The sequence below is a fragment of the Meleagris gallopavo genome, chromosome 6 (genome assembly GCF_905368555.1).
Source record: "Meleagris gallopavo chromosome 6, MGAL_WU_HG_1.1, whole genome shotgun sequence".
Classification (NCBI taxonomy): Eukaryota; Metazoa; Chordata; class Aves; order Galliformes; family Phasianidae; genus Meleagris; species Meleagris gallopavo.
Genome location: NC_139409.1, coordinates 1,913,834 through 1,941,762, shown reverse-complemented (window position 1 = coordinate 1,941,762; position 27,929 = coordinate 1,913,834). Strand labels below are relative to the sequence as shown.

Here is a 27,929-nt window from a genome sequence, read left to right as displayed (position 1 = left end):
ACTTGTTTCAGTGTAAATACAGAGAAAGAAATGGTGGCTCTTCACACTGAGGATATCTGAGCTGCAGAACTCTGTGACAGTCTGTGGATGCAGAAAGTCTTGCTGAGTAACAAGGGAAATTAGGCAGGACCTGGGGAGGAGCAAGCTGCTGAGGATCACCAAGTAGACAGATCACATAGAATCATACAATCATACAATCATGGAATGGCCTGGGTTGCAAAGGAGCACAGTGCTCATCCAGTTCCAACCCCCTGCTGTGTGCAGGTCACCAACCAGCAGCCCAGGCTGCCCAGAGCCACATCCAGCCTGGCCTTGGATGCCTGCAGGGATGGGGCATCCACAGCCTCCTTGGGCAACCTGTGCCAGTGCATCACCAACCTCTGGGGTAAAAACTTCCTCCTCATATCCAACCTAAACCTCCCCTGTCTCAGTTTCAAACCATTCCCCCTTGTCCTATCACCATCCACCCTCACAAACAGCCATTCCCCCTCCTGTTTATACGCTCCCTTCAAGTACTGGAAGGCCACAATGAGGTCTCCCCGGAGCCTTCTCTTCTCCAAGCTAAACAAGCCCAGTTCCATCAACCTTTCCTCACAGGAGAGCTGCTGCAGCCCTCTGACCATCTCAGTGCCTCCTCTGGACCCGCTCCAAGAGCTCCACACCCTTCCTATGCTGGGGGCCCCAGGCCTGGATGCAGTGCTGCAGATGGGGCCTCACAAGAGCCGAGTAGAGGGGGACAATCACCTCCCTCTCCCTGCTGGCCACCCCTTTTTTAATGCAGCCCAGAACACGGCTGGCCTTCCGGGCTGCAAAGCGCATCTGGTTCAGGAAATTCCTTGAGATGAAATCAGTGGGAAATTGGAAGGTGAGGGAAGCGTCGCTTTGTCATCTGCTTATGGACTCTGCTGTAAAAGTGTCCTGGACTAATGAGGGTTTGGTCTGAATTAGCACCGCTGTCATTTGTCATTATGACTTAATTATTTATTGGCATTAAACTATTAGTATGATTCAATAATAACTCAGCGATTCCTTGTATTATGTTTAAAACAAACCCCATTTCCTGAGAATGTTTATACAAACCATCATTTCGTTTGTTAAATACATGTGATGAGATGCATTCAGTTCAGTGAGCATAGCAAAACAAATAAATCACTCCCATTTATCAAATACTTACAGAATTGAGGATTTGCATTGCAAATTATATTGTGGTCTTCCACAATCCAGTGGAGCAAACGCGGCCTCACCTCTTGTTACAATAATGGATAACAGTGTTAGAAGTTACAAGTCTATTTTCAAAATCTCTAGAAAATGAAAATGTGAGACTTTGCTTCTTAGCATAGAATCATGTAATCATAGAATGGCCTGGGTTGAAAAGGACCTCAAGGATCATCTAGTTTCAACCCCCCTGCCATGGACAGGGTCACCAACCACCAGACCAGGCTGCCCAGAGCCACATCCAGCCTTATGTTCCTCCATTGTGGATATTTTGGGGACTAATGAAATGAACAAGTGATGTTCCAATTTGGGAAGAAGGCTGATGGTGTCCTGGGCTGTGTTAGGTTGAGGAGGTGATCCTGCCCTTCTGCTTATCACTGCTGAGACCACACCTGGAGCACAGGTTCCCATTCTGGGCTTCCAGTACAAGAAAGACCTGGAGGGAAGGGGAGGCCAAGAGAGCTGCTGCTGCTCAGAAGGATCCCATCCATGTCTGTAAAACCCTGATGGGAGGTACAGAAAGGATGGAGCCAGGACAAGAGGCAGTGGGCACAAACTGGAGCGCAGGAGGCTCCATCTGACCAGCAGGAAGCACTTCCACGTTGGGCAGGTGCCAGAGTGCTGGCACTGGGATCAGAGAGGCTGTGATCCACCCTAGGGATCTTCAGAAGCCACCTGGACGTGGTGCTGAGCACCGGGTGGCCCTCCTGGAGCAGAGTGGGACCTGATGGCCTCCAGCAGCCTGTGATCCTGTGAGCGTTACAACACAGTGCAGGGACTGGCCTTCCAGTGTTTACACTTGTCTGGATGTAGTGCCCAGCCAGTGTCTTACATTAACACAGCTGTGACGCAAAATGTTTAATGATATTTCTCTTGACAGCCTGTCACCCTGCTGATAGCGTGGGAGAGAAATATGGCAGCTACAGAAGAAACACTGGATGGAGACCAAGTCTTGTGCTACCTTGGTTTGTTAGATATTATCAGAGGAGCACCATGAGCCAAGATCTCGGGTGAAGTGACAAATCTCATAAATCATATTTTCAGTGAAGCTATAACGACTGGGTATGTATAAAATTGAACATGTTTAGGTTTTAATCCTACAAATCTTTCCCATTTTGTAAAATGTTCAGATTCACTATTTGAGTAGCTAAATACACACATGCACAAGAAGTATCCACGTACCACAGCTGTGAGGAGCCCCAAAACTGCTATAGCCTTCTCTTTCAGATTAAGGTATACCCTTCCTTGTAAGGAACTTCCTTGTAAGAACTGCATGCTATCAGCTGGGTAACTCACATGTTTATCTTGGAACCAGCACTGCGGCTGTCTAAAAACAAGATCTGTGTCCATTGCTCTTGCTCTGTTAGGAAGTATGGGTGAAGACGTTTGAACTCTGACAAGCTATCATGTCTATTTTGTTTTTAACATCACTGCCAGATGTCAACTTGTTTTATGCAGAAATACGTCAAGGGCTTTGCATGTCAGATCTCTTAGTCAAAGTTTTAGTATTTGTCACGCACTTTGAAAACCGCTCTGATCTTTCCTCCCCAGTCATAGCTAGGATCATTAAACCCTATGAAAATCTGCTAGACAAGCAATCTAATAAAGCAGTTCTTTGTTTTGTGGCTGATGTGATAATTCAAACAGAAGGTCAGGCAAAGAAAACCATTCTTCTCTGAATGCAGTGGTGAAACAAATGGAGGAGTATCCTGTCTCCTTTTAACCGCCATGTCACAGCAATAAGAAGCAAATTTGCATTTAGTGCATGAGATGAAAGTGTAAAAATCCCTTCACTGAATTACCAGCAAGTTATTTCCAAAGCAAGGCCCTTTTCCCGAGGGCTGGCACTTCCACAGGCTCCCGGGGACTGCAGGACTACCGCCTGATTTTGCATGATCACCTTTCCTGTCTGACTCTGAAGATATCGTGGTGCAATACATGCTAACCCCAGCCCAGATCCTCTAGTGGAAGAAAACCTTCAAATACATTCCATGTGGCAGCTCTGTCACCTGTTATCAGTGTGACAATGTGCAGTTTTCCATCAGCTCAAATTCACTGTCAGGAAAGTGTCCTACCTACACAGGAGATGCTCTGGGTTCAGGCTATGCACTCTTGTGAGGTTGTTTGGTTTTTTCTTCTTTCTTTTTTTTTTTTTTTGGAAAAAAAGAAAAGTGGAAAAATGGAATAGTCTGAGTAGGAGTAAGTATTTTTCTGTCTGGTTTGTCTTTGCTAACTGTTTCTATCACTACCTCTCAGCAGATACATAAAACAGCTCTTCTGCAGCTGAAGTTTTCGTGGTGTCTAATGTCAAATGATTCTTCAAACACCAGAGTACTCACTGATGGGTGGTTTTCTTTTCTGTTTTCCTAAATACTCAGTCTACACTTTGTCTTTGACAGAGGATGTGCTGCTTCAAAATAGAAGCAAAGATTGGCTTCCATTGCTGGGCAAAGCTTCTCAGATACAGATCATCTCAGCTTATCTGGTTCAAGCCTGTCTGCACATAACGCTGTTTTCTCTGAAAGTTCAACATCTTTGTTCCGTGTTTCACTGTTCTCATTTCTTATAGTTGGAGCTGTGGCAAAAGAAAAATCAGCTTTTTGTTTCTTTTCTCTTCAGTACCAGAGGGTAAATTGCTGCTGGTGCAGTTGGAAACAATTTTTCTTCACAGTTGTTTGGAGTCAGCCTTCAGACTTCTTGTCTCAAATCCACTGAAAAGAGCAATGATGTTGGATAGTGGAAGAAGACTGATCAAGCAACAGGAAAGGTACGGAGCGTATGGTGGTCTGAGCAGCCTTACCAACTGAGCAGTTGCACAACAGTATTTTTGCTGGTTGGCCACCTCATTTTTTCTGAGAGTAGAAATGGGAAAGAATGGCTGCAGCTCTGCCTACCAGAAATTGCAGAGGGTTGCCAGAAGGGACCCATGTTTACCAATCTTCACAGCCACTCTTGTGCTGCAGCTTTGTGTGGTCAGTAAGGTGGAGCCCCACAGAGAGCTGGCTGTTATTCATCGGGATGCTGCTAAGCAATGGTAACATAAGGAGTTCTTAATGTACAATTATTATTCACAGATCAACCCTCCAGTCTTCACAAAGGACAGAAAACCAGCATTTTGTACTGCATTATGAGAAATGGGTAGCAGGAAGCTTTTAGTCTCTAAGTCAAGATAAGTGCGATCAATTATAATCTCTGCTGAGCAGTGCTAACCATCTGACACAGCTTCTGTCTGCTTATCCCTCCTGGGCCAGTAACAATTCAGTCACAGCTTGAGTAACAGCCGTGCACAGACCTCTGGCCACAGAACATGTTGAATACTGAATAGCTGGAAGAGTAACAGACAGAAGCGAAGGCTGTAGTCTCTATTGCTTTCAAAGGATGCCTGTCTTGGGATAGCAAATCCCAGCTCATCCAGACTTCAGCCAGCTCCTCTAAAGGACTTGACAAGCACACAGATTGCGACACCCTAAGATCCCAAACTGGCTTCCCCCTGCCTTATAATAAAGTGCAGCTGCTGCTAATGGCGTAACAGCCATTTCGCACGGAATCCAAAGTAGTAAACCTCGGTGGGAAGGAATCTGTGGAACACACCAGGTCTGCACTAGAATCACAGAATGGCCTGGGTTGCAAAGGACCACAAGGCTCATCCAGTTCCAACCCCCTGCTGTGTGCAGGTCACCAACCAGCAGACCAGGCTGCCCACAGCCACATCCAGCCTGGCCTTGGATGCCTGCAGGGATGGGGCATCCACAGCCTCCTTGGGCAACCTGTTCCAGTGCCTCACCACCCTCTGGCTGAAAAACTTCCTCCTCATATCCAACCTAAACCTCCCCTGTCTCACTTTAAAACTATTCCCTCTTATCCTATCACCACCCACCCCCACAAACAGCCATTCCCCCTCCTGTTTATACGCTCCCTTCAAGTACTGGAAGGCCACAATGAGGTCTCCCTGGAACCTTCTCTTCTCCAAGCTAAACAAGCCCAGTCCCTGAACCTTTCCGCATAGGAGAGCTGCTGCAGCCCTCTGACCATCTCAGTGCCTCCTCTGGACCCGCTCCAAGAGCTCCACACCCTTCCTGTGCTGGGGGCCCCAGGCCTGGACGCAGTGCTGCAGATGGGGCCTCACAAGAGCCGAGCAGAGGGGGACAATCACCTCCCTCTCCCTGCTGGCCACCCCTTTTTTAATGCAGCCCAGAACACAGCTGGCCTTCCGGGCTGCAAGCACACACTGCCGGCTCATGTCCAGCTTCTCATCCACCAGGACCCCCAAGTCTTCTCTGCAGGGCTGCTCTCAAGGAGATCTTCCCCCAGTCTGTATCAATACCTGGGATTGCTGCAACCCAAGTGCTGCACCCTGCACGTGGCCTTATTGAATTTCATTAGGTTCACATGGGCCCACTTCTCCAGCCTGTCAGATCCCTCTGGATGGCTTCCCTTCCCTCCAATGTATTGACTGCACCGCTCAGCTTGGTGTCATCTGCAAACTTGCTGAGGGTGCACTTGATGCCACTGTCTGTTGTTGATGAAGATGTTGAAGAGCACTGGTCCCAAGACCGACCCCTGAGGGACACCGCTTGTGACCGGCCTCCACCCTGACACAGAGCCATTGATCACAGCCCTTTGGCTGCATCCAGGCAGCCAATTCCTAATCCATCAAACAGTCCATCCTCCAAATCCACACCTCTCTGATTCAGAGAGCAGGATGTGGTGAGGGACCATGTCAAAGGCCTTGAAGAAGTCCAGGTGGATGACATCCATTGCCCTTCCTCCATCCACTGAAGCCATTACTCCATCATAGAAGGCCACCAAATTGTCAGGCACGATCTGCCCTTGGTGAAGCTGTGCTGGCTGTCTCGAATCACCTCTTTATCTCATATGTGCCTTAACATAGCTTCTAGGAGGATCTGCTCCATGATCTTCCCAGGTACAGAGATGAGGCTCACCAGCCTGTAGTTCCCCGGGTCTTCCTTTCTCCCTTTCTTAAAAATGGGAATAACATTTCCATCCCCCAACAGCTCCAGCTCCAATCCCTTACAGCTCCATCCCCAACAGCTCCATTCCCAGCTCCAATCCCCAACAACTCCATCTCCCAACAGCTCCATTCCCAGCTCCAATCCCCAACAACTCCATCTCCCAACAGCTCCAGCTCCAGCTCCAATCCCCAACAGCTCCGTTCCCAACAGCTCCAGCTCCAATCCCCAACAGCTCCAGCTCCAATCCCCAACAGCTCCAGCTCCAATCCCCAACAGCTCCGTCCCCAACAACTCCAGCTCCAGCTCCGTCCCCCAACAACTCCAGCTCCGTCCCCCAACAACTCCAGCTCCGTCCCCCAACAGCTCCATCCCAGCTCCAGCTCCAGCTCCGACTCCATTCCTCCTCGCCCTCCCTCCCCCCCATCCCAGCATGCTCTGCGCGCGGCCGCTCTACCCGCCCTGCCACCGCCTCTATGGGCGGGGCGGGCCGCTCTGTGGCGGCGGAGCAGGCCTGGGGCGGGGGAAGGTGAGCTGCGGCCTGCGGGGAGCTGCCCCGCTTCATCCTCCTCCGTCCCGCGTCGGGGATAGAAGTGTCTGAAGGGGAGAGGGAGGGTCGTGAGGGGATATTGCGTCCCGAGGGGGGTGGAGAGACCCTGTGGTGGAGGGGTGGGGTGTGTGAATGGGGTGGGAGGGCTGGAAGGAAAGTTTGAGGGTGTGAGGAGGGACGGTGTGGGGATCCGCGAGGGGAGGAGGTGAGGAAGGTGTGTGGGGTGGGGTGGGGTGGGGTGGGGTGGGGGCGTTGGGACACGGGTGGGTGGGTGGGTGTGTGTGTGTGTGTGAGCCTGGTGGACGCGGCAGCAGCTGGAGGAGGTGATCGTGTCTCTGCTGCAGTGCTGTGCCCATGGGCCTCCAGTATTGCAGAGAGCTGGGAGATGCCACCAAGTACTGCTGTGGTGCTGCAGGCTCTGGGGCTGCTGTGCCGGGAGGAGAGGCTGAGAGCTGTGGCTGCTTAACGCAGAGACTCAGATCCTGCTCACGTCCATAAATCCCTGATAGGAGGTGCAGAGAGCATGGAGCCTGACTGCTGTCAGTGGTGCCCAGTGCCAGGACAGAAGGCACAAACCGGGGCACAGGAGGCTCCATCTGACCATCAGGAAGCATTTCTGTGCTGGAGTGTTGCTACAGGGACCGTGAGATCACTTGGGGATCTTCAGAAGCCGCCTGGATGTGGTGCTGGGTGTCTCTGTTAGAGCAGGGGTTTGAGCAGATGGACCCAGAGGTCCTTTACAGCCTCAACCCATCCTCTTGTGACTGTGTGTTTGCTTGCACTTCAGGTAGTTTATATTTTTGAGAGATTAATTAAGGGAAAGAGCTTCAGACCCTTAAAGAGATGTTAAGGTGTGGTTTAGGCAACAGGGTATAGTGGGGCAGGAGGTTTCACAAGGAGCTGAATGTTGGGGTTTGAGTTCCATGTAACGTGCGTTATGTGTGGTAGTTGACAGGAGTATGTCTGGACATAATTTGTGATGGAAGATTTTATATTTGCTTCCCTTTCATTATGAGTACAAAGCCTATAGGCTTCATTGTGGCCTATAGGCTTCATTGTGGCCTATGGGCTATAGTTTGCCTAGGCAAACTTTGCTTTAAAGGTTGGCATCCATTGCTTTCAGATGGGGTTTTTTATTCAGTGCTGAATCTGGAGAGATGTAAGCTAAATCTGACTGCTTCAGCGGTCTCCTGGGCCATGGTAGTGTTTACTACAGCTGCAGTAGGAAGATCAGAAACTGACAGAATAGTTGCACGTCTTTAGGTTTGCAGCTGGCCTTTGTTTAGAGAAAAGGGAAATGTGATTCTGAACAGGGAGAGAAAATGAGTACTAAAGAGAGGTACTGGTGGCAAGTTGTTGCCCGTTCATGCTGTGCCGTTCTTAAAAGGAAACTTCTGCTCATGAGGGTTAGTTATAATAACTTCTTAAAGAATATTATTTTAAAAATAATCCCCCACTCCATCAGCTACTTAATGGTGTGTGTTTGCTTTCAGAGCCTTTCACGTGGATTCCAAGTATGGAAATTAAGGCAGGAGTTTCTTTAGAAGTGTGATGCCAGTGAGTTGGATCTAATCTTCTATGGAGGAGCTTGCGTAACACTAAGAGATCTGACTCGAGCTGCCTTAATAATCCCCAGGTAGTCACTGGGGAGGGTGAGCTGCTGCTTAGGGAGTGAGGGATGGAGGAGCTGCCTTCTGGAGAAGTTCAGTTGGGTGCCTGCAGTGGGGATGGCCTGAGGAGTCCTGTTTGCTGGAGGGCTGCTAAATAATACTGCTTGGGGGAGTACTAAACAGTTTTCTGCTGAAGTGTAGGATGTGCAGGTGCTTCATATCAAGAAAATAACAAGCAAAGCTTACTTCAGTTATAAATTGCAGCTTTTTCTTTACTAGCTTTGTGCCAGTAAAATTGCTGGGCTCCACTGGTTGTTAGTGATTCATATTCCGGAAGGTTTGATACGTGCTTAATCAAAAGGCACAAAGACGTTGTCAGAGTTCAGGACCTGAGTTCAAAGGCCTGCCACGTAAAGTCCAGTGCAGATACTTTGGGCAGCTAATCGTAGACAAACAGAAAGGGGCCAGAGGAGGAAGTTTTAAGTCAGACTGGAGTAAAAGGATCACAGATTGACTCGGTTCTGGGTACACCTTGATCAGAACGGTATGTTATGAAGGTGTTTTCTTCACAGGGAGAGTGGTGAGGCACTGGAATGGGATGCCCAGGGATGTGGTGGAGTCCCCATCCCTGGAGGGATTTAGGGGATGTGTGGACATGGCAGTGAGTGATGGACGTGGTGCAGTGAGAGGACTTGGTGGGTTGGATTGGTGGTTGGACCTGGTGATTCTGAAAGCCTCTTCTAACCTAGATGATCAGAGGGCTGGAGCACCTTTCCTATGAGGAAAGGTTGAGGGAACTGGGCTCTTCTAGCTTGTAGAAGAGAAGGATGTGGAGAGACCTTATTGTGGCCTTCCAGTGCTTGAAGGGAGCGTATAAACAGGAGGGGGAACGGCTGTTTGTGAGGGTGGGTGGTGATAGGACAAGGGGGAATGGTTTGAAACTGAGACAGGGGAGGTTTAGGTTGGATATGAGGAGGAAGTTTTTCCCCCAGAGGGTGGTGAGGCACTGGAACAGGTTGTCTAAGGAGGTTGTGGATGCCCCATCCCTGCAGGCATCCAAGGCCAGGCTGGATGTGGCTGTGGGCAGCCTGGTCTGCTGGTTGGTGACCTGCACACAGCAGGGGGTTGGAACTGGATGAGCACTGTGGCTGTTTTGGCTCTGCTTTTTCAGCTATGCCTGCATTTCAAGTAAACCCCTGAATCACTGAAAACCCTGTGTGTTCTTTTTATTTTTAAGCCTCTCCGAAGTCTCTAGAAGTGACACCTGAGAGTGGCACACAACTCTTTGCTTTGGTAAGGAGCAGGGTGTTAGCTGAGCAAACATGCCTTCAGGCCGTGTGAATGGGAGGTGTGGAATCAGAGAAGGCATCTCCAGCCATTTTGCTCTCAGATGTCTTAAAGTTTGAGCCTCCATATCTGTGCTGGGATTGGTAGACCTAGAATCTCATTTCCTTAGGCAGCAAAGCTAAAAAATTCGCAGGCAAGTAGATTAAAAATAATAATAATAATCCAAGCTGCTGGAAGAATACAGCAATGATAGTAAGTTACAGCAGCTGCTCTGTCCTCTGGGGCAGCCTTGGCTCCTTTCTCTGCAGCAGTCTGGCATTTAGTTTGGAAGTGTGCCTGATGGTGACTGATAGATCTCAGAGCAGAGCATGGAATCCCTGATTGCCAGCTTCCTGAGCACCTGACACCCTGCTGCGTGAGGCCTTGTGCACCTTGGGGAGCTGTGTAGGTAACTCCAGGTGATGTTATCTGTAGAGGTGGACATGTAGGTATATTTTTAAGCTTAAACTCTGGCTGCTGGTGGTACAGTGAGTTGGAAGATACCTGTTTAATAAATGTGTTGTCTTTCTGTTTTGTTGGTCATCTCCTGGCTGTATCTGAAAGATAAATGAGAACGTTCAGTGCAGTCCCCACGTGGTGTTTGCCAGATGGGACATTGCTGAGCTGTACATTGCCAACCATTAATCAATGGCTTCAAGCTCAGGAGGGGTAGATTTAGATTGGATACAAGGAAAAACTCTTTTACTGTGAGAGTGCTGAGGCATTGGCACAGGTTGCCCAGAGATGGGTTGGTTCCCCCATCCCTGGAGACTTTCAAGGCAAGGTTGGACCAGGCCTTGGGCATCCTGATCTATTTGTGGTGTCCCTGTGCACTGCAGGGGACTTGGAAGGGACCTTTAAAGGCCATTCAGTCCAACTCTAAGGATTCTGTGATTCTATAAATTGTAAAGCAGCACTGTGTGACTGTACTTAAAAGGTGAGTTAACATTAATACTTCCAAGTTGGCCATTTCCTTTTGTGTTTTCATTTCACTTCTGTGCTGAAGCTGAAGCAGTTTTCTGTAGTGCTCCATCCTTGCTATTGCCACACGCTGGATGTGAGTATGTGATGTCTTGAGTTGACGTGCAATCATTCTGATTACTGTTGAAATTCATTCTGATGCACATTGAAGTGAAGTTGGCAAGCTTAGTTTGATTTTTACAACTAAGATGAATGGTGGAAAAGAGAACTCAGCTCTTGGGAGATGATAGGAGCTCTGCAGGCAGGGGTTATGAATGGCTGTAGGGAACATTCTTTGCTCTCTTACCTCCTGAGGCAGCAAAACCACTTGAGAGGTACTTTTTAAAGACACTTGGAGCATTGGAAATGATTTTTTGATACAGGCTGCTTAAACCTGTCATTCCCCCTATCAAAAATTTGACTTCACAGTGATATTTCTGTTTTGTTTTTTTTTTTCCATCTAATGCTTTATTTATGTAGTTTGCCTGAAGCAAGCGAAGGCTTTTTTTATTTCTCATGTTATTTGTGGTAATCTCTTAATGTCTGCAGATTTAGAGGTGCTTTACAGCAAGCTGAGATAACTTGAAATCAGTTGTGGTATCAAAATTACTTTGCATGTCGTTTCATAGTAGGGGATGGGAGTGTCTCTGAGTGCATCTAGGAACTGATGTGTTGGTGAAGAAAATGAGCTTTGTTTTCCTTAAGGCAAACTGCTTTTCCAGGATGCGTTCACCCACTGCACAGAAGGTTTTGCATATTTATGCAGACAAGGGCTGATTAGTGAATTATCTTAAATTCTCCCTGTGATTGTCTTTCAGAGGTGATGGGAGCTGCCCTGTTGGTCTTCCAGCATCTTGTGCTGAGTGCTCATGGCGTGTCCAAAGGACAGATCTCCTGTGTGATCTGAATGTACCAGGTAATTTCCAGTAATAGCTTATGGTGGGAGATTGTGACCTGAAAAAGAACAAAAAGAAGCCAAGAGAGGGCAACATTTGTTCTATATTTAGCTGTAATTGCTTCTCTAAAAAGAGCATGCCAGGCTGTAGCCATTTTTACAAATGTCTGTGTTGCACTGGAAAATCAGGCCTTGCTGCAGCACTAACACAACTGCAGGCCTAATGAAGCTGCAGTGTCTTTAGGAGTGAGCTGGTTTCTGTGAATACAAAGAACTTAACTCAGCATTTCTGAGGTGAAGTAGAAGGAGGGAGAGCAGTGAACATTTTCACTATTTAATCCCCACCTCACCTGTTTGAAAGAGGCAACATATGGACACAGCTCTGACCTTTGGGAATACTTTGATTCCCTTTCAGCAGCAGAGCTGTTAAAAGAGGATTTGTTGGGAGCAATGGTAAATAGCTCTTTGAGATGTGGCTGTTTTGTGTAGCAGTTTGTAAAGATCTGAGGTGGCGTCCACTGCTGGATCTTTAACCTAAATCAATGATTTGTTTTCAGGTTGTCCTCATGAGTACTCCAGTGGAGAATGTCCATGATCTTCTTTGCCTGTGTGGTGCGGGTGAGAGATGGTCTTCCCCTCTCAGCCTCCACAGACTTTCATTTCAACCAGGACTTTTTGGAATGCAGAAAGAAATTGAAGGCATTATCCTCAGTTCTGGCACGGTATCCAAGTCGAGGCACAGCAAAAGGACGTGACCTGAGCATCCAGTGAGTCCCTACCTCAGCTGGCTTGTTTTCTCACTTCAGTTTAAGATGGTTGTGCTGGAAATTAGTTGAACTTTAAGGATGAGGTGTGTTCTATGAAACCCTATGGTGTTGTGTCTGGATTATAACCTCCTAGCTGTATTTGGAAACTGAATTTCACAGTGTCAGAGCCGTGCAGCTCCTACTCAGTTTCGTAAGCATATGTTAAGAGTTCCTTAGTTTGGTTGTCATTTTTTGTAGCAAACCCATTCTGCTTGATGGGTGATGCTTGTCACTATTGGCAACTGAGTCTTGATGCCTAGGAATTAACTAGCTTTGTCTAAAACTGAGCCCAAACTCCATTCTTTGCTGACAATCAGAACTTCCTGATGCCTTCTCAGTAGATGATCTGCTGTGATACGATCTGCTTGACCTGGAAATCCCTGGGTTCCTCCAGTTCTTAACCTGACTTGCACAGATCTGCCTACAATGGCCTGGAGCTGTATGGAGAAATCAGAAATCTCGGCCTTCTTCTGTCAGAGAAGGATCTGCTAGTCTCAATTTCAAGAAATCAAGGTTCTATTCAGAGAAATTGTTTCCTATTCAGTTTTAAAAATGAGTTTTAGTTTGTGATTGCAGGATAACTTACAGTGATCCTGAGCTAGAACTGTGTCTCTTTCAGAGGGAGTTACTGGGGAAACCAGTTACATAAGCTTGAACTGAATGAATCAGGAAATCAGAGATTATCTTTTTAATTCCTTTTCCTTCAGGTTGTGTTTATGCTCTTTAGTAGTAACATGTTCTGCTGATAAATAGGAATGTGATGAAACAGGAGGGGAAATGACTGCTTATATTGGTGGATAGTGATAGGACAAGGGGGAATGGTTTTAAAGTGAGACAGGGGAGATTTAGGTTGGATATGAGGAGGAAGTTTTTCCCCCAGAGGGTGGTGAGGCACTGGCACAGGTTGCCCAAGGAGGCTGTGGATGCCCCATCCCTGCAGGCATCCAAGGCCAGGCTGGATGTGGCTGTGGGCAGCCTGGTCTGCTGGTTGGTGACCTGCACACAGCAGGGGGTTGGAACTGGATGAGCACTGTGGCCCTTTTCAACCCAGGCCATTCTGTGATTCTATGATTATTGTGGAGATTGTGGAAATATAGCTGTCTACCCTGAGTGCTGACACCTGAACAAGGTATCCTGACTCCCATGTTTTATGAAGTCTGGATGAGAGTGATTAATTACACATCCTTAATTACACAGCTATGCCTTGCTCAGAAGAAACGCCTGTTCAATGTCCACATAAACTTCTCTTCACAGAATCTCAGAATGGCTGGGTTGGAAGGGACCTCAAGGATCACGAAGCTCCAACCCCCCATCAATGCAGGGCCACCAACCTTCACAGCAGCCCAGGCTGCCCAGGGCCCCATCCAACCTGGCCTTGAACACCTCCAGGGATGGACGGGGATCCACAGCCTCTCTGGGCAGCTGTTCCAGCACCTCCCCACTCTCACACCAAACAACTTCCCCCTGACATCCAACTGAAATCTGCCCTCCCTCAACTTCCAACCATTTCCCCTTGTCCTGCTGTTATCTCCCCTTTCCAAGAGTTGATTCCCCTCCTGTTTGTATTCTGGTCAATTCTGGATGAAGATTTTTATTTTTCTAACAGAAGATCATCTTGCTTTGTTATGATCACTTAGCATTAATAGCATTCTTGGTTTTATGCAAGTGAACCTTTTCACTTAATACCTCTTAATATGAAATCACTGCATTCAAGGGCATGAGGAATATACCTGCTTGCTTCTGGTGAGCAAGCTTCCTTGTTTTTGTCTGTGGAAAGCTACTGTGCTTTCTTTCTAAATTTTCTTCCCCATGATGTTTTCTGCATTGTCCCAGCACTGTCCAGACCAATGCATCCCTCACATTCTGCTCCCTCAGTCACTGCAATCTGTATATTTTGTTTTGATAGAAAGCACAGCTGACTTCTCACATTCTGAATGACCCTTCTACCTTTCTATGTTGATAATCCTTTTTTTTTTTCTTTTTTTAATATTTCAGTTTCCTGTCTTCTGGGGAGATTGCCTGCATGGCCATCTGTTCCAGCAGTTACTCGACCATCATGGCATTTTGCTTCCTGGAAGAGCTTCAATGGGAATTTGCTGCTTCCTATGACACAACAAGCATCAGTTTAGCTTCCAGACCGTATGCTTTTCTTGAATTTGGTTTGTAGCCTTGTCCTCTACTAAGAATTTATTGTCTGATACTTTAATGATGTTAAATAATGTCTCCTGGCCAAAGCTTGGTCATAAAAATGAGTCTGTGTGTGTGTGTGTGTGTGCCTTCGCATGCGTGTGTAGGAGGAGGGGGAGACTTTATAAGTGCATTAAACTATTAGATTATTGTTCTTCCAGTCCCTGGTAATAGATGAGTAGAATGTGGTGCTGCTTAATATATAAGCACAGAAGAACAAGAGATCCACATCTCAGACACTTCATAATGTAGTCACGAGGAATCTGATGGGTACAGGGAAAGAGGAAGACAAAATAGATTGTTAGGGACACATTCACTTCTGGCATGACTTAGATTCATGTAGTGCTTCATAATGGGCTTGTTCAGCCTGGAGAAGAGAAGGCTGGGGGGTGACCTCAATGCAGCCTTCCAGGACCTAAAGGGAGCCTACAGACAGTAGGGGAATCAACTCTTGGAAAGGGGAGATAACAGCAGGACGAGGGGAATGGTTGGAAGTTGAGGGAGGGCAGATTTCAGTTGGATGTCAGGGGGAAGTTGTTTGCTGTGAGAGTGGTGAGGTGCTGGAACAGCTGCCCAGAGAGGCTGTGGATCCCCGTCCATCCCTGGAGGTGTTCAAGGCCAGGTTGGATGGGGCCCTGGGCAGCCTGGGCTGCTATGAAATGTGAAGGTTGGTGGCCCTGCATTGGTGGGGGGTTGGAGCTTCGTGATCCTTGAGGTCCCTTCCAACCCTGGCCATTCTGTGATTCTATGATAATCATGCCTAATGTTCTTTTTTACCCTGATATAAATGGTTTTCTTGCTATGTAACAGATGTTCTACTGAACCTCACACCTTTGAAAACACATTTCTTTGCAGCAATAAACTATTCTGAGAAAGGATACAACAGTGCAGTGGGTTAACACAGTTCTACCTGGATTTCCACGGTATCAAGTGTGCTTAGAAAAATTGAGAAATCCTTAATGAGGGCACATTATACAGCCATCATGTTTTGTATGTATTGCCTCTTTAAGTCACGAGGTCGAATTGCTTCATTCAGGCCTTGTAGGAGTTCAAAATGAAAAACAGTCCTCAAAGAAAAGAATGTCATGATTTGATGATGACTGTTTATGAGCGTGGATGGTGGTAGGACAAGGGGGAATGGTTTGAAAGTGAGACAGGGGAGGTTTAGGTTGGATCTGAGGAGGAAGTTTTTCCCCCAGAGGGTGGTGAGGCACTGGAACAGGTTGCCCAAGGAGGCTGTGGATGCTCCATCCCTGCAGGCATCCAAGGCCAGGCTGGATGTGGCTCTGGGCAGCCTGGTCTGCTGGTTGGTGACCTGCACACAGCAGGGGGTTGGAACTGGATGAGCACTGTGCTCCTTTGCAACCCAGGCCATGATGAAGAACTAACTACAGTTGTGCAGAGCTAAATCCACGCGTGTTTTTATGTTTCAGATGATGCCATTCAGAAAATAAAACACCGCTTTAATTACATGAGTGGCTCTGCAACGAAGGTCAGCTGGGAGAAGGTGGAGGAGGAGCTGAGGTTGCAGCCCCCTGTTCAGCTGAAGCTGGAGGACGCAGAGCTGATGAATGGGATGGCTAATGGTGGGCACGCAGGAGTGCATGTGGAGGTTGGTAAGTTACTGCTGTGCACAGGTGACAGTAGACTTGCTGAACCTCACTCTGCAAGTGACAGCAAAGCCTGCACGAAAGCATGCAGCAGTTGTTTGTTTGCACTGAGAAATAGACATAATGTGTATGAAATGGGGGAGAAAAGCCTGCCTTTGAGCCATGGGGAAGAGCTCATAGCCTTTGGGGCAGGTATGCGCTCAGGGTAGTGCTTTTATTTTTTTTTTCCCAGCCTTCAATAAACTTTTCTTTATGGGCAAGTGCTTATAATTGAGTCGGGCATTTTGTGTGTTCAAGTATCCTGCTTTTAAAGCAGTTAATTGCTGAATTGTATTTGGTAAAAGAAGCCATTGGTCAGTGCAAATTCAGTTAGAAGATAGTAATTACCATCTCATTAGGTTACTTCAGCCCCAAGGAAGCCCAAGCTCTGGGCAGCCTGGTCTGGTGGCTGGTGACCCTGCATATAGCAGGGGGGTTAAAACTAGATGAGCACTTTGGTCCTTTTCAACCCAGGTCACTCTGTGATTCTTTGAAGGAAAAGATTGAGGAGAATGTGTTTGAGCTGAGGGTGAAATGCTCATTCTCAGACTGTCCATCTTGTTGTTCTCCCATCCTCATTTTCTGCTTTTACTCTTTAAAATTTAGTGCATCTGACTGAAATTCTGAAAGGTGAGGTGCACGTCTGCATGAAACAGAGGGAATTTTCTGTAAAAAATGCTGACATTTTTCCTGCTTTTGAAAGTGCTGCCCTCTGTCTCATGATTATAGAGTTAGCATCGTCTTGTTTGTGGTTCAGTTCTGTGATCAAAGTCCTGCTTATTTCCCCTGCAAAATAAAATGATCCTAATCCCATTAGCGTTACGGTTAAATACAGCTAGGGTACCATGAGCTTTTATTTCCTCTTTTTTGTTGTTATTCTTGGCTTATAAAATGCTAATAACATTAAATTCCAATTGCTCAGTCTTCATGTTTCCGATGGATGAACTGGAATCTGATTTGATGTAGGCATTTGTAATGGATCTGTGACCAGGAGGAATTAAAAACAAATTAAAACATTTGGTTTAGGAGTCAGACTTGTGGGTGTGCCTCCAAACCATGCCTAGAAGTGAAATATGTTCATGATGTGGCAGGGCTTAGGAATTATTTGCACCAGTGTGAACAATCTCAGTGCCAGTAAACACGTGCTAGCTGATCCACAGAGCAGAAATTTGTTTTCAGTTCTTCCATATTCTTAGTTGTTTTCTTTTATTTTCCATCTGCCTTATCTTGCTGGCTTTTTCTCTGTGACCCAACCCAAATGCTCAAATTGTTCTATCCTTATTTTAAGGCTCGTGTTGGTGATCATCATCTGTTTCCATCAGTTGCAGTCAGCTTCCCTGGTTTATTTTTTTCTCTCCTCTCAGTACTGAATCCCACTTAGCAGCTCTAAGTTTAGCTGTGTGCATGGTGTCTGTTTCCTTATTAGTGTTATTTATATTCAGGTTCTGCTAGACGAGGGACTTACTGAGCATACACCAAAGTGTCCTGGTTAAAGGAGAGCAGTATTAAACATTCTGTACTGAAGATGAATCCCAGACTGATCAAAACATTGGCTGTAGCTCCTGCCTTCCTTTTAGCTGTACGATCACATCCTCTGGCTTTTCTTCATCTTAGTGTGAAAGGAGTCTGAAAAGTCAGGGCAGTTTTGTCTTTGTTACTGTATAGATAGAATACAGAGGGTTTTTATTTGTCATTTTCCATTTGTTTTCTTCATTCCTTTGTTAATTAAACCCAGCCTGCTTCCTTCTGGAAAGACTTAACCTTGCATTGTTGGTCAACAAACATCTGCACAACCTCAGCTTTTGTTCCAGCAGTCTAACCTTGTGTCTCTGTATAGGTGTAGCTCATCAGACTTTGCAGACAGGGGAGTGTGGCTATAAAAGCAATGTGAAATGTAAGTTTTTTGGTAAAAACATGATAAAATCTGCACCCTGAATTGTAAGAACTTTGCCCTGGCAGAACCCATTTCACTCATTTTATGCAATTTACGTTTGTGGATTAAACCTCAGAAGGGCTTAAAGCCCCACAGCAATTTAAAGATCAGTTTGCACAGACTGGAAACTGCAATCTGTGATGGCAGTTCTTTTTATCCTGCTGAACAAAAATGTAACTTGTATATCATTGTGTGTTCTTGTCTTCAGAACAGAAGCAATACACTGCATTGCTCTTCTCTGAGGTCTGAGAACTCTTGGCATGTGTATTTGCAAGATCCTCTACAAAGAATGGCACTTGTGCTTGTTGGCTTCTCTGTGGAAGATGCAATCTGCCTCTAAAGCAAATCTTAGCAGCTCAGGGAAGAGATACAGCAGTCTTTTATCAGGAGATTTCCACGAGATAAATCCATAGCTGTAACATTATCTAATGTATGGAAAATGAGAGGAAGCAGTGCTGCAGCCAGTGTAAGAAGAAACATGCTGGTACAGCTTTTGTTTTGCTTGGACTTCACATTTCATTGCATAGCAAAACAGCAAAGCTGCCTTTAAATGATTGGATTTCTTGCATCATTTATTTAGATGAAAATGTGTGTGACTGTAATACACAGTAATATTAAATAATGTGACATATTGCAAGCAAGATTACTACATTTTTCTTCTGTAGCAGTTTTGGGGATAAAATTATGGAGGTACGAATGTGTGTCACACAAATTAATTTCATAGGCATTTATAAGACATCATTTGTATCCGTGTGTTAATTTGGCACTGAGATTTTTACAATCCATCAATCAAAATCTCCCTTAAAGGAGAAGGCAGAGGTGTTTTCCTCTAAGCCATGCAGCAGGGCGGTGCTTTAGCAGTTGAAGTATTTCATCTGCCACTGAAGCAGAGCTGGAATCGATCTCTGGTGTGTTATGTAGTTTATCTACAGTAGTCAGGAGCTGTCTGCTTCTGGATAGAAGGCAGAAGATCCTGACACAGGGGAGGCTTCTTGATGGCTCCTTCATTCTGTCCTTTGTCTCGTGGATGTTGGTGCAGGAGAGCATCTGGATTTGATACTTGAGGTGCAGTTTGCCCTTGTTATGCTTAAAGTGTTCTTGTGGTGGTGCAAAGGTAGGACATAGGAAAACATGTGGGTGTAGGTTAATGTTGGGCTGGCAAGGATAGCTAGGTTGGGAAATAGGTGAGTTTTTGGTCAAACACAGCCCTTAATTAGAAGTGCCACGTTCCACAATTAAGTGCAAATCAGTAGTAATTGCTTTGACCTAAATTAGGTATGAAGCAATTAGGTCATCCTGAATAAATAGTATTGGGTGCATGGGTGTTAGGGAACATAATAATAGTGGAGGAGGTGAGAAGGGAGAGAGAGCTGGTTTGCTGCTTCTGGAATGTAGGCCAGTTGGGAGACAGGGAAAGAAAGGAATTGCAGTGCAGAGTAAAATCAAAAGCCAAAGTCTGCAGCATCCAGTCTGGTTCCTGACCCCTTTTTGGCTGTGTTCTGTCAGCCTGCCCTGAGGACTGGCACTGACAGTCTAATTATCTGGAGAACTGCCACAGGAACTGTTGTAGCAGCAGAGCATCTGAACCCTGGGCTTCAGCAGTTGTGTGTTACGTTCTGGCAGGTGCTTAATTAGGGCACCAACTTCCATATTGCATCCAGATCTGGGGCCCCCGGGGCAAGAAAGACGGAGTTGTTTGAGAGGGTCCAGGGGAGACCACAAAGATGATCAGAGGGCTGGAGCACCTCCCCTACAAAGGCAGGCTGAGGGAGCTGGGCTTGTTCAGCTTGGAGAAGAGAAGGCTGGGGGGTGACCTCACTGCAGCCTTCAGTACCTAAAGGGAGCCTACAGACAGGATGGGAATCAACTCGTGGAAAGGGGAGATAACAGCAGGACAAGGGGAAATGGTTGGAAGGTGAGGGAGGGCAGATTTCAGTTGGCTGTCAGGGGGAAGTTGTTTGCTGTGAGAGTGGGGAGGTGCTGGAACAGCTGCCCAGAGAGGCTGTGGATCCCCGTCCATCCCTGGAGGTGTTCAAGGCCAGGTTGGATGGGGCCCTGGGCAGCCTGGGCTGCTGTGAGATGTGGAGGTTGGTCACCCTGCATTGGTGGGGGGTTGGAGCTTCATCATCCTTGAGATCCCTTCCAATCCAAACCATTCTATGATTCCCTATAGAAACTAAACTTCAGGATGCTGGACTGAACCCTCCGTGCTGTCAGTGGGAAGAAGAATGTGAATGCTGGCTGGGGAGGGGATGAAGTGCTCTCCTGTTATTATAGACATCAGAAATCTCTCTAACTTATCTACTGACCAGAGAAGAGCGGTCAGTATGTTAATGTGCTGTAATAAACAGTTCAAAAATACCTATATGTAGCACAAAAGAAATAAGTCCCAAATGGCTCAAGAACAAATTCTGTTGCTCAATTCGTTCTAGAAGTATTCCAGAGCTGACACTGATTTCTGGGTGTCCAAAGAACTGAGCAGTGCAGTACGACAGAAAAGTTGTTCCTATTCATTCTTGTTCTTCTCTGGAGCAAGTATGAAAGGTTTTGAACGTCCATGTAAGCTCATTTCAGCTGCTTTCTGTTAAAAGATTCAAAGCAGTGCTGCTAACTTTCACTGTCTCTCTTTTCATTCTCTTTTGGTGTGTTTTGTTGTTTTTTTTTCCAGCCCCTGCTTACAGAATGGAGCGTGTGACTCCCCTGGGCATTCTGTCACTTGTTCTGAACATCATGTGTGCAGCTCTGAATCTCATCCGAGGAGTTCACCTAGCAGAGCATTCCTTTCAGGTAACCCTGACTGACTTGAAAGCTGTCAGTGAGATGAAGAAGGAGAGTTACTGGGGTAACCAGGTTAAGGGTGGCTGTTCTGCTTTGTAGCAGAACATACATCTCTCCATAGGAAGTGTTTTGTTTCTCCTCTCCTGCTGGAACTCGAGTATGTTGTTGTCTATCCAGCATGCTGTGCTTTATTTCCTTCTGCTGAGATTGAAATTTGGAGGAATACTTCAGTCTTTCAGAACTGGGTTTGTGATGATTGTTTTCCTTCTTTGTTTTGTTCTAGATACTTCTTTGCAATTTTTATTACACACAAAAAGCTTTAAAAAGGCCAAAAGAAGTATCCTGAAGGTAGAGGTGCAGAGTTTAACTTAGCAGGTGTTGTCACATAAGCCTCAGCTTTCAGTGCCTTGTTCAACCCTATTGATCTTGTTGCTGTTTGGTACTTTTACAATCAATCAAGTTAAACCAGGCTGAGAGGTGCTTAATGAAGGATAATATTCTAAAATATGAAGTAGTGCTTGCTAACAGCTGTAGCTGATGTAGTTCCTTGTTTGTTGCTTTTTTATCCAAACAGGAGGACTATGAAGGAATTGGAAACGTGGTAGCATTTTTTCTACCTTTTCTAGCCTGTGTTTTTCAGGTATGTTAAACAAGCTGCTTTCTCATCTTTGATATTACAGTTTACAATACAAAATAGTTTCCAGCTAAGCAGAGGCACAGCTTGGTTTTTAGCATCTCATCTAGTTGATTCCACAGAGGTATTCCAGTGAAGTGGCACAGCTACAGTTAAGAGTGCCATGTGAGCCTTGGAAACTGCAGTTGCAAGCTTCTTCAGCGTTTCCATGCTGTTACTGAGCTGAATGTGATAAGTCCTCACCCAAAGGTGACTTATTTCCCAAAGGGATCTCCATGATGCCTTTCTGACAGTGGCAGACACAGCTGATAGACTTTTGTAACCTACCCACCTTGAAAGACCAAACACATGTAGAATAGCAACATCATTGAAAATGTAATTTGCACTAAAAGTAGTTTTTAATTGTTATTTTTGAATCATAATAGATAGGCAGATGAGTATCTTTCAGCCTTCTTACACCCCTGTTTATGACAGGGCTTCAAAATGGAGGTAATATTCTGGATCTAAAACTAGATGCAAATCAGTCTTTACAAAGGGAGGCTCTGTCCTCCAACTCTCCTGTTAAATCTGAAGCTGGAGAAGCTTAAAAATAAACAAGTTCACTCTTATCCCTATCTGCAGAGGTCATCTTCACAAAATACTGCATAAATTGAGCTGAAATGTGAAGTGCTTTCTACTTCATGTTCTTTGTGTCATTGGCACAGTTGGAAGCTGTGACCGTAAGTGTGAAAGCCTGATCTGTTGCTGTCTGAGTTTAAAGTAAATAACTTGTCTGCCAGCAGTGGGTGAGATTTTTAGTTTTCTCCTGTAAGGCTTGCTGCTTTTTGTCCATAATTAGCAAGTGGATTCCACCTGATTTTTTGAATTAAAAAAGGGGGAAAAAAGCCCCAAACACTTCTTGAGCCACACATTGACAGAAATGATGGTCTTGCTACCAAGTCAGCCTTTCACTTATCCTAAGATCAAATACAGCAGCAACAGATCAGGTTTTGCTCATTTCCTGCTTCTAAGCCTTTGGCTTCCAAAAATCCTCGGTGGGTTTTGCAAGCTGGCTCTAACTTCAGACTCCTTTAGTTCCAGGTTAAGGTAGGCAGGAGGGATTGTGCTGTATTTGATGTAGTCTCAACCAGTGCTGTGGGCTGGGGCTGCTGCCCTGCTCTTGTAGGAGGAACTTCCAGCATGAGAGCTGAAAGGAAGCTCTGAGCTTCTTAGTGATCACTGCAATAGTAGGTGCCTCCAGCTATGACTCTTGTCTGTATGTACGTCCTTTCATGCTAACACTCTTTCTGTGTTTCTTTTGTAGTGTTATTTGTACCTGTTCTACAGCTCCACGAGGAAGGTGAAGACATTTGTACTCTTTTCCTCTGTTTGTTTATGCAATATTTACTTGTATGGATTAAGGAATCTCTGGCAAATAGCCTTTCACATAGGAGTGGCATCTCTTTCCTCCTACCAGATACTGACAAGGCAGCTTATGGAGAAACAACCTGACTGTGGAGTATGAAAAAGACTTTGGGTTTGCAACACTCTTTTTAAAATCCTTTTTTTTTTTTTTTTTGTATTAAAATGGCCAAAAGTAGCTTGAAGTATTTTTAAATATTTGTGACAATGGTTACTGCAAGGAGGATGTTCCAAAACAACGTGACATTATGACAGGATACTACTACTGTATTTCATTCACACAGTGAAGAATTCAGCTGTGCTCCACGTGATGTGTGCTAATTGTGCATGATAGATTTTGTCAGGTGTCATCAACGGGTCGAGGTTCTCCTTACCATAAACAGGCTCTTACTCCTTGACTACCACCATCCAGACAGAATTTTGCCATCTGTCTCGCTGGCTTTGTGACAGTTTGGCAGCCCAATGTCTTGGCCTGCCAATGCTTCTGAAAATATTAAAGACGTTATAGTAAAGTGAAGGTAAAGTGGTGGGTAACATTTTTGTCTATAGAATTTATTAAACGTTAAGATTCTTGGTAAATGTAAGGAAAGGAGTAGTTTGCCATAGTTAGGTGAGTTCTTTATCAATGGGAAGAAGTGTTAGGATGAGATTCAGGGTATATTTTTCCTGGGTTTTGAAGGAAAGGACAAGACTGGCTTCTTTAAAAAACCCTAGAGGCTATAAATATCTCCTGGCTAAACAGCACATTGTCATTAACTGTGTACTTATTGTTTAATCCCAAATATGCTTAGGACAGCATAAAATGAACCAAGTGAACACAAGTGACCTTTCAGCTCAGGTGACCTTTATTTCCTTGGTTAAGGTCACTCTCACTGTAAGGGCAATTCCATGTTTGCATGGTCTGTGCAGATAACAAACCTTCCAAGCCTCCTTACGACAGACCTTCACCTTTAGAGCAAAGTACAGCTGTTGAGTTGAAAGCCATCTCCAGTAATGGAGAGCAAGAGCAGGTTCTCTTTTTTTAATCTGAAACACCTGCAGTTAATGGTGTTGAGTTCTTACACTAAGATGAATTTATGAGCGTGGAAGTTTGGATGTAGTTCTTAGGAGCTGAGTTTCTTCACCTCTGCTGCACTGGGTGTTCCTGTATGTGATCAGAATCACAGAATGTGATGCAGTTTGGCACATGCATGAACATAGCAAAGCATAACATATATGAACAAAGCATAGCAGTTTCATGCTGCTGTCCCTGAAGGATTGAAGACTCGAAAGATACAGGGAACTGGAAGCGTGTTATTGTCCAACTGTGGGCATAGCTTTTCTTTTTCATTGTTGTTGTTTTTTCTTATAAGCCTATTTCCTGGTGACCCCATCTCCATTTTCACCAAAGATATCTTTTCTTCCCTCATAGTTTTCTACCTCTGGTGGTTGCAGGGAGATTAACACCATGCAGAGTCACCTTCCTGAGTTTGCAGGAACGCATGACAGAATAACTTTCTTGCACATCTGTGAATTTCCCTGGAATCTCATCATGCCAACATTGCTAGACCAGAATTGTGTGGCACCTTGGAAGCACTTCTTTGATGCTTCTGACTGCAACCTGCAATCCATTATAACCTGAATGGTTTCTGAGACATCGTGGTAGCAGAGTTTTTCAGAAGTAAAATAGAAGCATTTCTCTTCCATTTCATGCAAGCCAATTACTGTCACAATAAATAGTGAGTGCTTTAAAGTGCTTGGAAAGTATGTAGTAGAAATGATGGAGGAAGGTTTTAACCAGGTAGGAACACTGCTAAAGCCATGTGCTGTAAGGGGTGGGTTAACATTGCTTCTCTGTTGTATGCTCTGGCAGAAAACTGGAGCTAAGTGAAAGATGAAGCCAGCATTGAGCCATTGTCCTTTTGGCACCTGGGGGTCCCCACAGACGTGGAGCTTTTAGAGCTGTCAAGCTTTAGGTTTCCATGCTGGTCAGTCCCAGTTTTACTTGGTGAGGTGCTCTTGCAATGTGATTGAAGGCTGCAGGGAACTAAGAAAAACAGCTGGATTACAACTAATTGAAGTAATTATAAAGCAAACCAATAAAAAACCCAACCAGCCCAACTCTCCACATTGTCCCCAAAAAGCTTAAAGACATGTGAAAAAAAAAAATATATATATATCTCTTAGTAGGAATGAATGCTTTGCTAACCCAATCTGGTGGGGACAGCTGCACCCATGGGAGGGGATTGGAACAGGATGGCCTTTAAAGTTGCTTCTAACCCCAGCCATGCTGTGGGTCTAAGGAAGATAGTGGATCTGACACGTTTTTTGGTTGCCTTGGGTGTGAACTGGCTATCAGCCTACTGGCTAACTGTGGGGAAAGAATAAAGCATTTCCTACTACAAAAACTCGGTGAAAGGACCCTCAGTGACATCCTCAAACTCCCATTTCCTCCTTTTTTTCACCTCCAGTCAGGCTTGAGAATCCAAAAGAGCTGTACTGGTTCTCCATAGGCTTCAGTAAAGCTGGTTTGTTATCACATAAGGCATGCAGATCACAGCCAGGGCACGGGGCCAGGGAACCATTATCTTCTTCGTGTTCCACCTCCCCCTATTTAGCTGATGGGAAGAAACTGTAATATTCCTGATGGCTCCTGAGCATCTGTTTGCTTTAACATAAAACAAATGCATCCCTGCGCCAGGTGATGTGAGAAAGGTAGAAGAAGGTGTTAAGACAGCTCTTGTAATTAACGTAATTAGAGTTGATAGAGATTAAATTCAGCCTTCCCTTCACGTTTTCTTTTCTTCCTGAGAATGCTTTGTCAAATAAAATCAGCTGGTGCAATTCTACCCTCATGGAAATGCTTTAGGGAATGGATAGAGGATGTGACTGGGTTTCTTCTGAACAGACAAAGCTTTGATTTGCTGTGAGGCTTAATCTCTTTACAACCTTGTAATTTTTAATTGAGGAATCTGTGTGCATTCACATGAGCATCGTATCTGTGCACTTTGTAGATGTGGGTTTTGATTCGGCTACAAAGAAGAGCAAACATTTGACCCAATTTTGGTTTTGTGTTGTTATTTAGAACAGCTTCTGTATCCATATGGCATTGACACAGTTAAACCTTTTCCTCCAGCCGAACAGCAGGAGGAATAGCATAGCTTACATTGATTTCAGTGCTTTAAGATTTAATAAAAAAGAATGACTTGCACTTTGAGTACATGAAATCTGACTCATAGCGTGGGATTATGGCTGTGTTAAATCCCCAAACAGGAATCCATCCCTTTTTGTTCAAGCTGTTGAACGCAGGTTGACTTGTATCTCCTTAATTCTGTCAGTTTGTGAGTCCCTGGGAGGTTCTTCTCCTCGCCCAGCAGCGCAGCGTGAGAACATTGGCACAGAGGAAACTTCATTAATTGAAGGATCTGCAGTGCGTGGTCACTTTATGAACCCCATTTTCTGTTCTTTTTTTCTCCTGAATACCTGTTAAGTTTATAGAAGGTGGGCTGGTACCTTTTTAGACGTTTTTGCACTGTATTAATAATCGAACCTGTGTAAATGTGTATAAAATCATTTTGCATGTGTATGTATAAATGTACATATCTAATAAATGGCTTTTTTTTTTTTTTTTTTTTTTTGTGTAAGGGCTGCCTTCTTTTATAGTTCTGAAGTAGCTGGCTGCAGTGGAAGCAATAAATGGGTTCTTTCAGTTTGGGATGCAGTAGTGTGGACGTATCCAAAGTGCCTCAAAGCTAAGCTCAGTGTAGACATTCTCTTTCACAAACAGTTTCAGAAATTGGTGGTTTCGAATGCTCTCACAAGGCCTATTGCATTGTGTGCAGTCTCTGAGCAAAAAGCAGCTTTGGTTTTGATTTGGGTAACTGTTAGATGCAGTTATCCACACACTGCAGATTCATTAGTTGAGCTGTATAAAAAAACCACATCCAGGAACTTGCTTTTTCAAGCAGCGGGTTGCAGCAGGCTGTGATATCATCTGTCATTAACAATCTTGCTCTTTCTTTGCAGAGACCACATCACAGAGGCTTCTTCTACTACCCCTGCGTTCTGAAATACTGAATTATTTGAAGTCTGATGTAGCAAAGTCCTGTCAGGCCATTTCCAGCTGCTTGGCAGAGAAATCAGGGCTCTGCAGATAGCTGCTCAGTTTTAGCCTGGTCTGTGCATTGAACCATGTCCGTGAGCTTGTCCTACCTGTCAGCTAAGAGCTTGTGGATATGTAAAATATAAAATAATAAAAGAAAATATGTGTTTTTATTTCAGCCACCTTTGAGAGAGGCTCCGAAAACAGCCTCATCAGGCTTTGTTGAAATGGGAGGTTCAGGATTCCCACTGTCTGCAGGCTCAGGTATCAGTGAGTTAGCTTTGGGAGAGTGGTGCTTTTGAATGGCATGACTCCATGGGAATACCTTTTGGACCATCAGGAGCCAAAGAATCTCACTAAAGTCACAAAGCTGGAAGAAGCCAGGCTTGCACCCTGATGTCTTCCTATTCCTTCGCAGGCTCCATGTGAGATGGCAGTCAAGAAGGCAGGTGTGAGAAAAGCAGGTTTTGGAGAACTGCAGGTTTATTTTTGTTACTCCTCTGCTACAGAGGTACATCCCCCTCTTTGCAGTGACTTGACTGTTCCCCTCAGAGCATGCTTGGATGCTGGCTCAAGGCGTTGACATGTCAGCAGTACATCTGAGGTGGTTACAGTGCTGCAGCACTGAGAAGAGGCAGAGGAGCCTGCGTGTGCCCCTGTAATGAGGGAAGAGGCAGCATGGTGGGTTGTGCAGACAGTAGGTGGTAAAAAGCAAACGCTGACAGTGCAGGAGGGCAGAAAGAGCCTTGTTCTCAACTGCTCTGCCCTTTGAGGGCTGGGAGGTGTTATTTTTGTTCTGTAAACAAGCAGTTGCTCAAAGCATCTTTCTTCTCCGGATGCCAGGGGAGAAGAACAGCAGCTTTACCCTTTCTTTTTTTTCTTTCTAAGGTGAAGGGAGTGAAGGGAGAAAGCAATTATAACTCCCTTTTTCTTT

The 27,929-nt window shown here is 45.3% G+C and overlaps 1 protein-coding gene and 1 long non-coding RNA gene across 10 annotated transcripts; one reads left to right on the top strand and one right to left on the bottom strand.

The window, feature by feature from the left end:
* Positions 1 to 959: 959 nt before the first annotated feature.
* On the bottom strand, positions 960 to 6,619 carry LOC146544053 (uncharacterized). Its single transcript, XR_014884071.1, has 2 exons — positions 4,016 to 6,619; positions 960 to 3,926 (listed from the first exon to the last, which is right to left on the bottom strand). It is a non-coding gene; the product is annotated as an uncharacterized LOC146544053 (long non-coding RNA).
* Positions 6,616 to 27,118, top strand: SEC22C (SEC22 homolog C, vesicle trafficking protein). 9 transcript variants are annotated; one of them, XM_085226839.1, is made up of 10 exons: positions 6,984 to 8,141; positions 8,229 to 10,608; positions 11,450 to 11,547; positions 12,084 to 12,293; positions 14,328 to 14,491; positions 15,953 to 16,135; positions 20,770 to 20,888; positions 21,454 to 21,519; positions 22,817 to 22,852; positions 24,326 to 26,524. In XM_085226839.1, the coding sequence occupies exons 4-10, from the start codon at positions 12,112 to 12,114 to the stop codon at positions 24,533 to 24,535; spliced, it is 960 nt and encodes a 319-aa protein (XP_085082965.1). In that variant the 5' UTR covers positions 6,984 to 8,141; positions 8,229 to 10,608; positions 11,450 to 11,547; positions 12,084 to 12,111; the 3' UTR covers positions 24,536 to 26,524. The 9 variants fall into 9 exon arrangements, with proteins under 9 accessions (XP_085082969.1, XP_085082965.1, XP_085082968.1 ...); XM_085226842.1 differs by having other exon boundaries at positions 6,984 to 8,371; positions 9,583 to 9,638; XM_085226841.1 differs by having other exon boundaries at positions 6,984 to 8,371; positions 9,583 to 10,608.
* Positions 27,119 to 27,929: the final 811 nt, after the last annotated feature.

What these genes read in the sequence shown, in the direction of transcription:
- SEC22C (XM_085226843.1), top strand. Translation starts at nt 12,112, where the DNA reads ATGTCCATGATCTTCTTTGCCTGTGTGGTGCGGGTGAGAGATGGTCTT. An exon ending in GTATGCTTTTCTTGAATTTG is followed by an intron (nt 14,492 to 15,952) that starts GTTTGTAGCCTT and finishes TTTATGTTTCAG; the next exon opens with ATGATGCCATTCAGAAAATA. An exon ending in AGGAGTGCATGTGGAGGTTG is followed by an intron (nt 16,136 to 20,769) that starts GTAAGTTACTGC and finishes TTTTTTTTCCAG; the next exon opens with CCCCTGCTTACAGAATGGAG.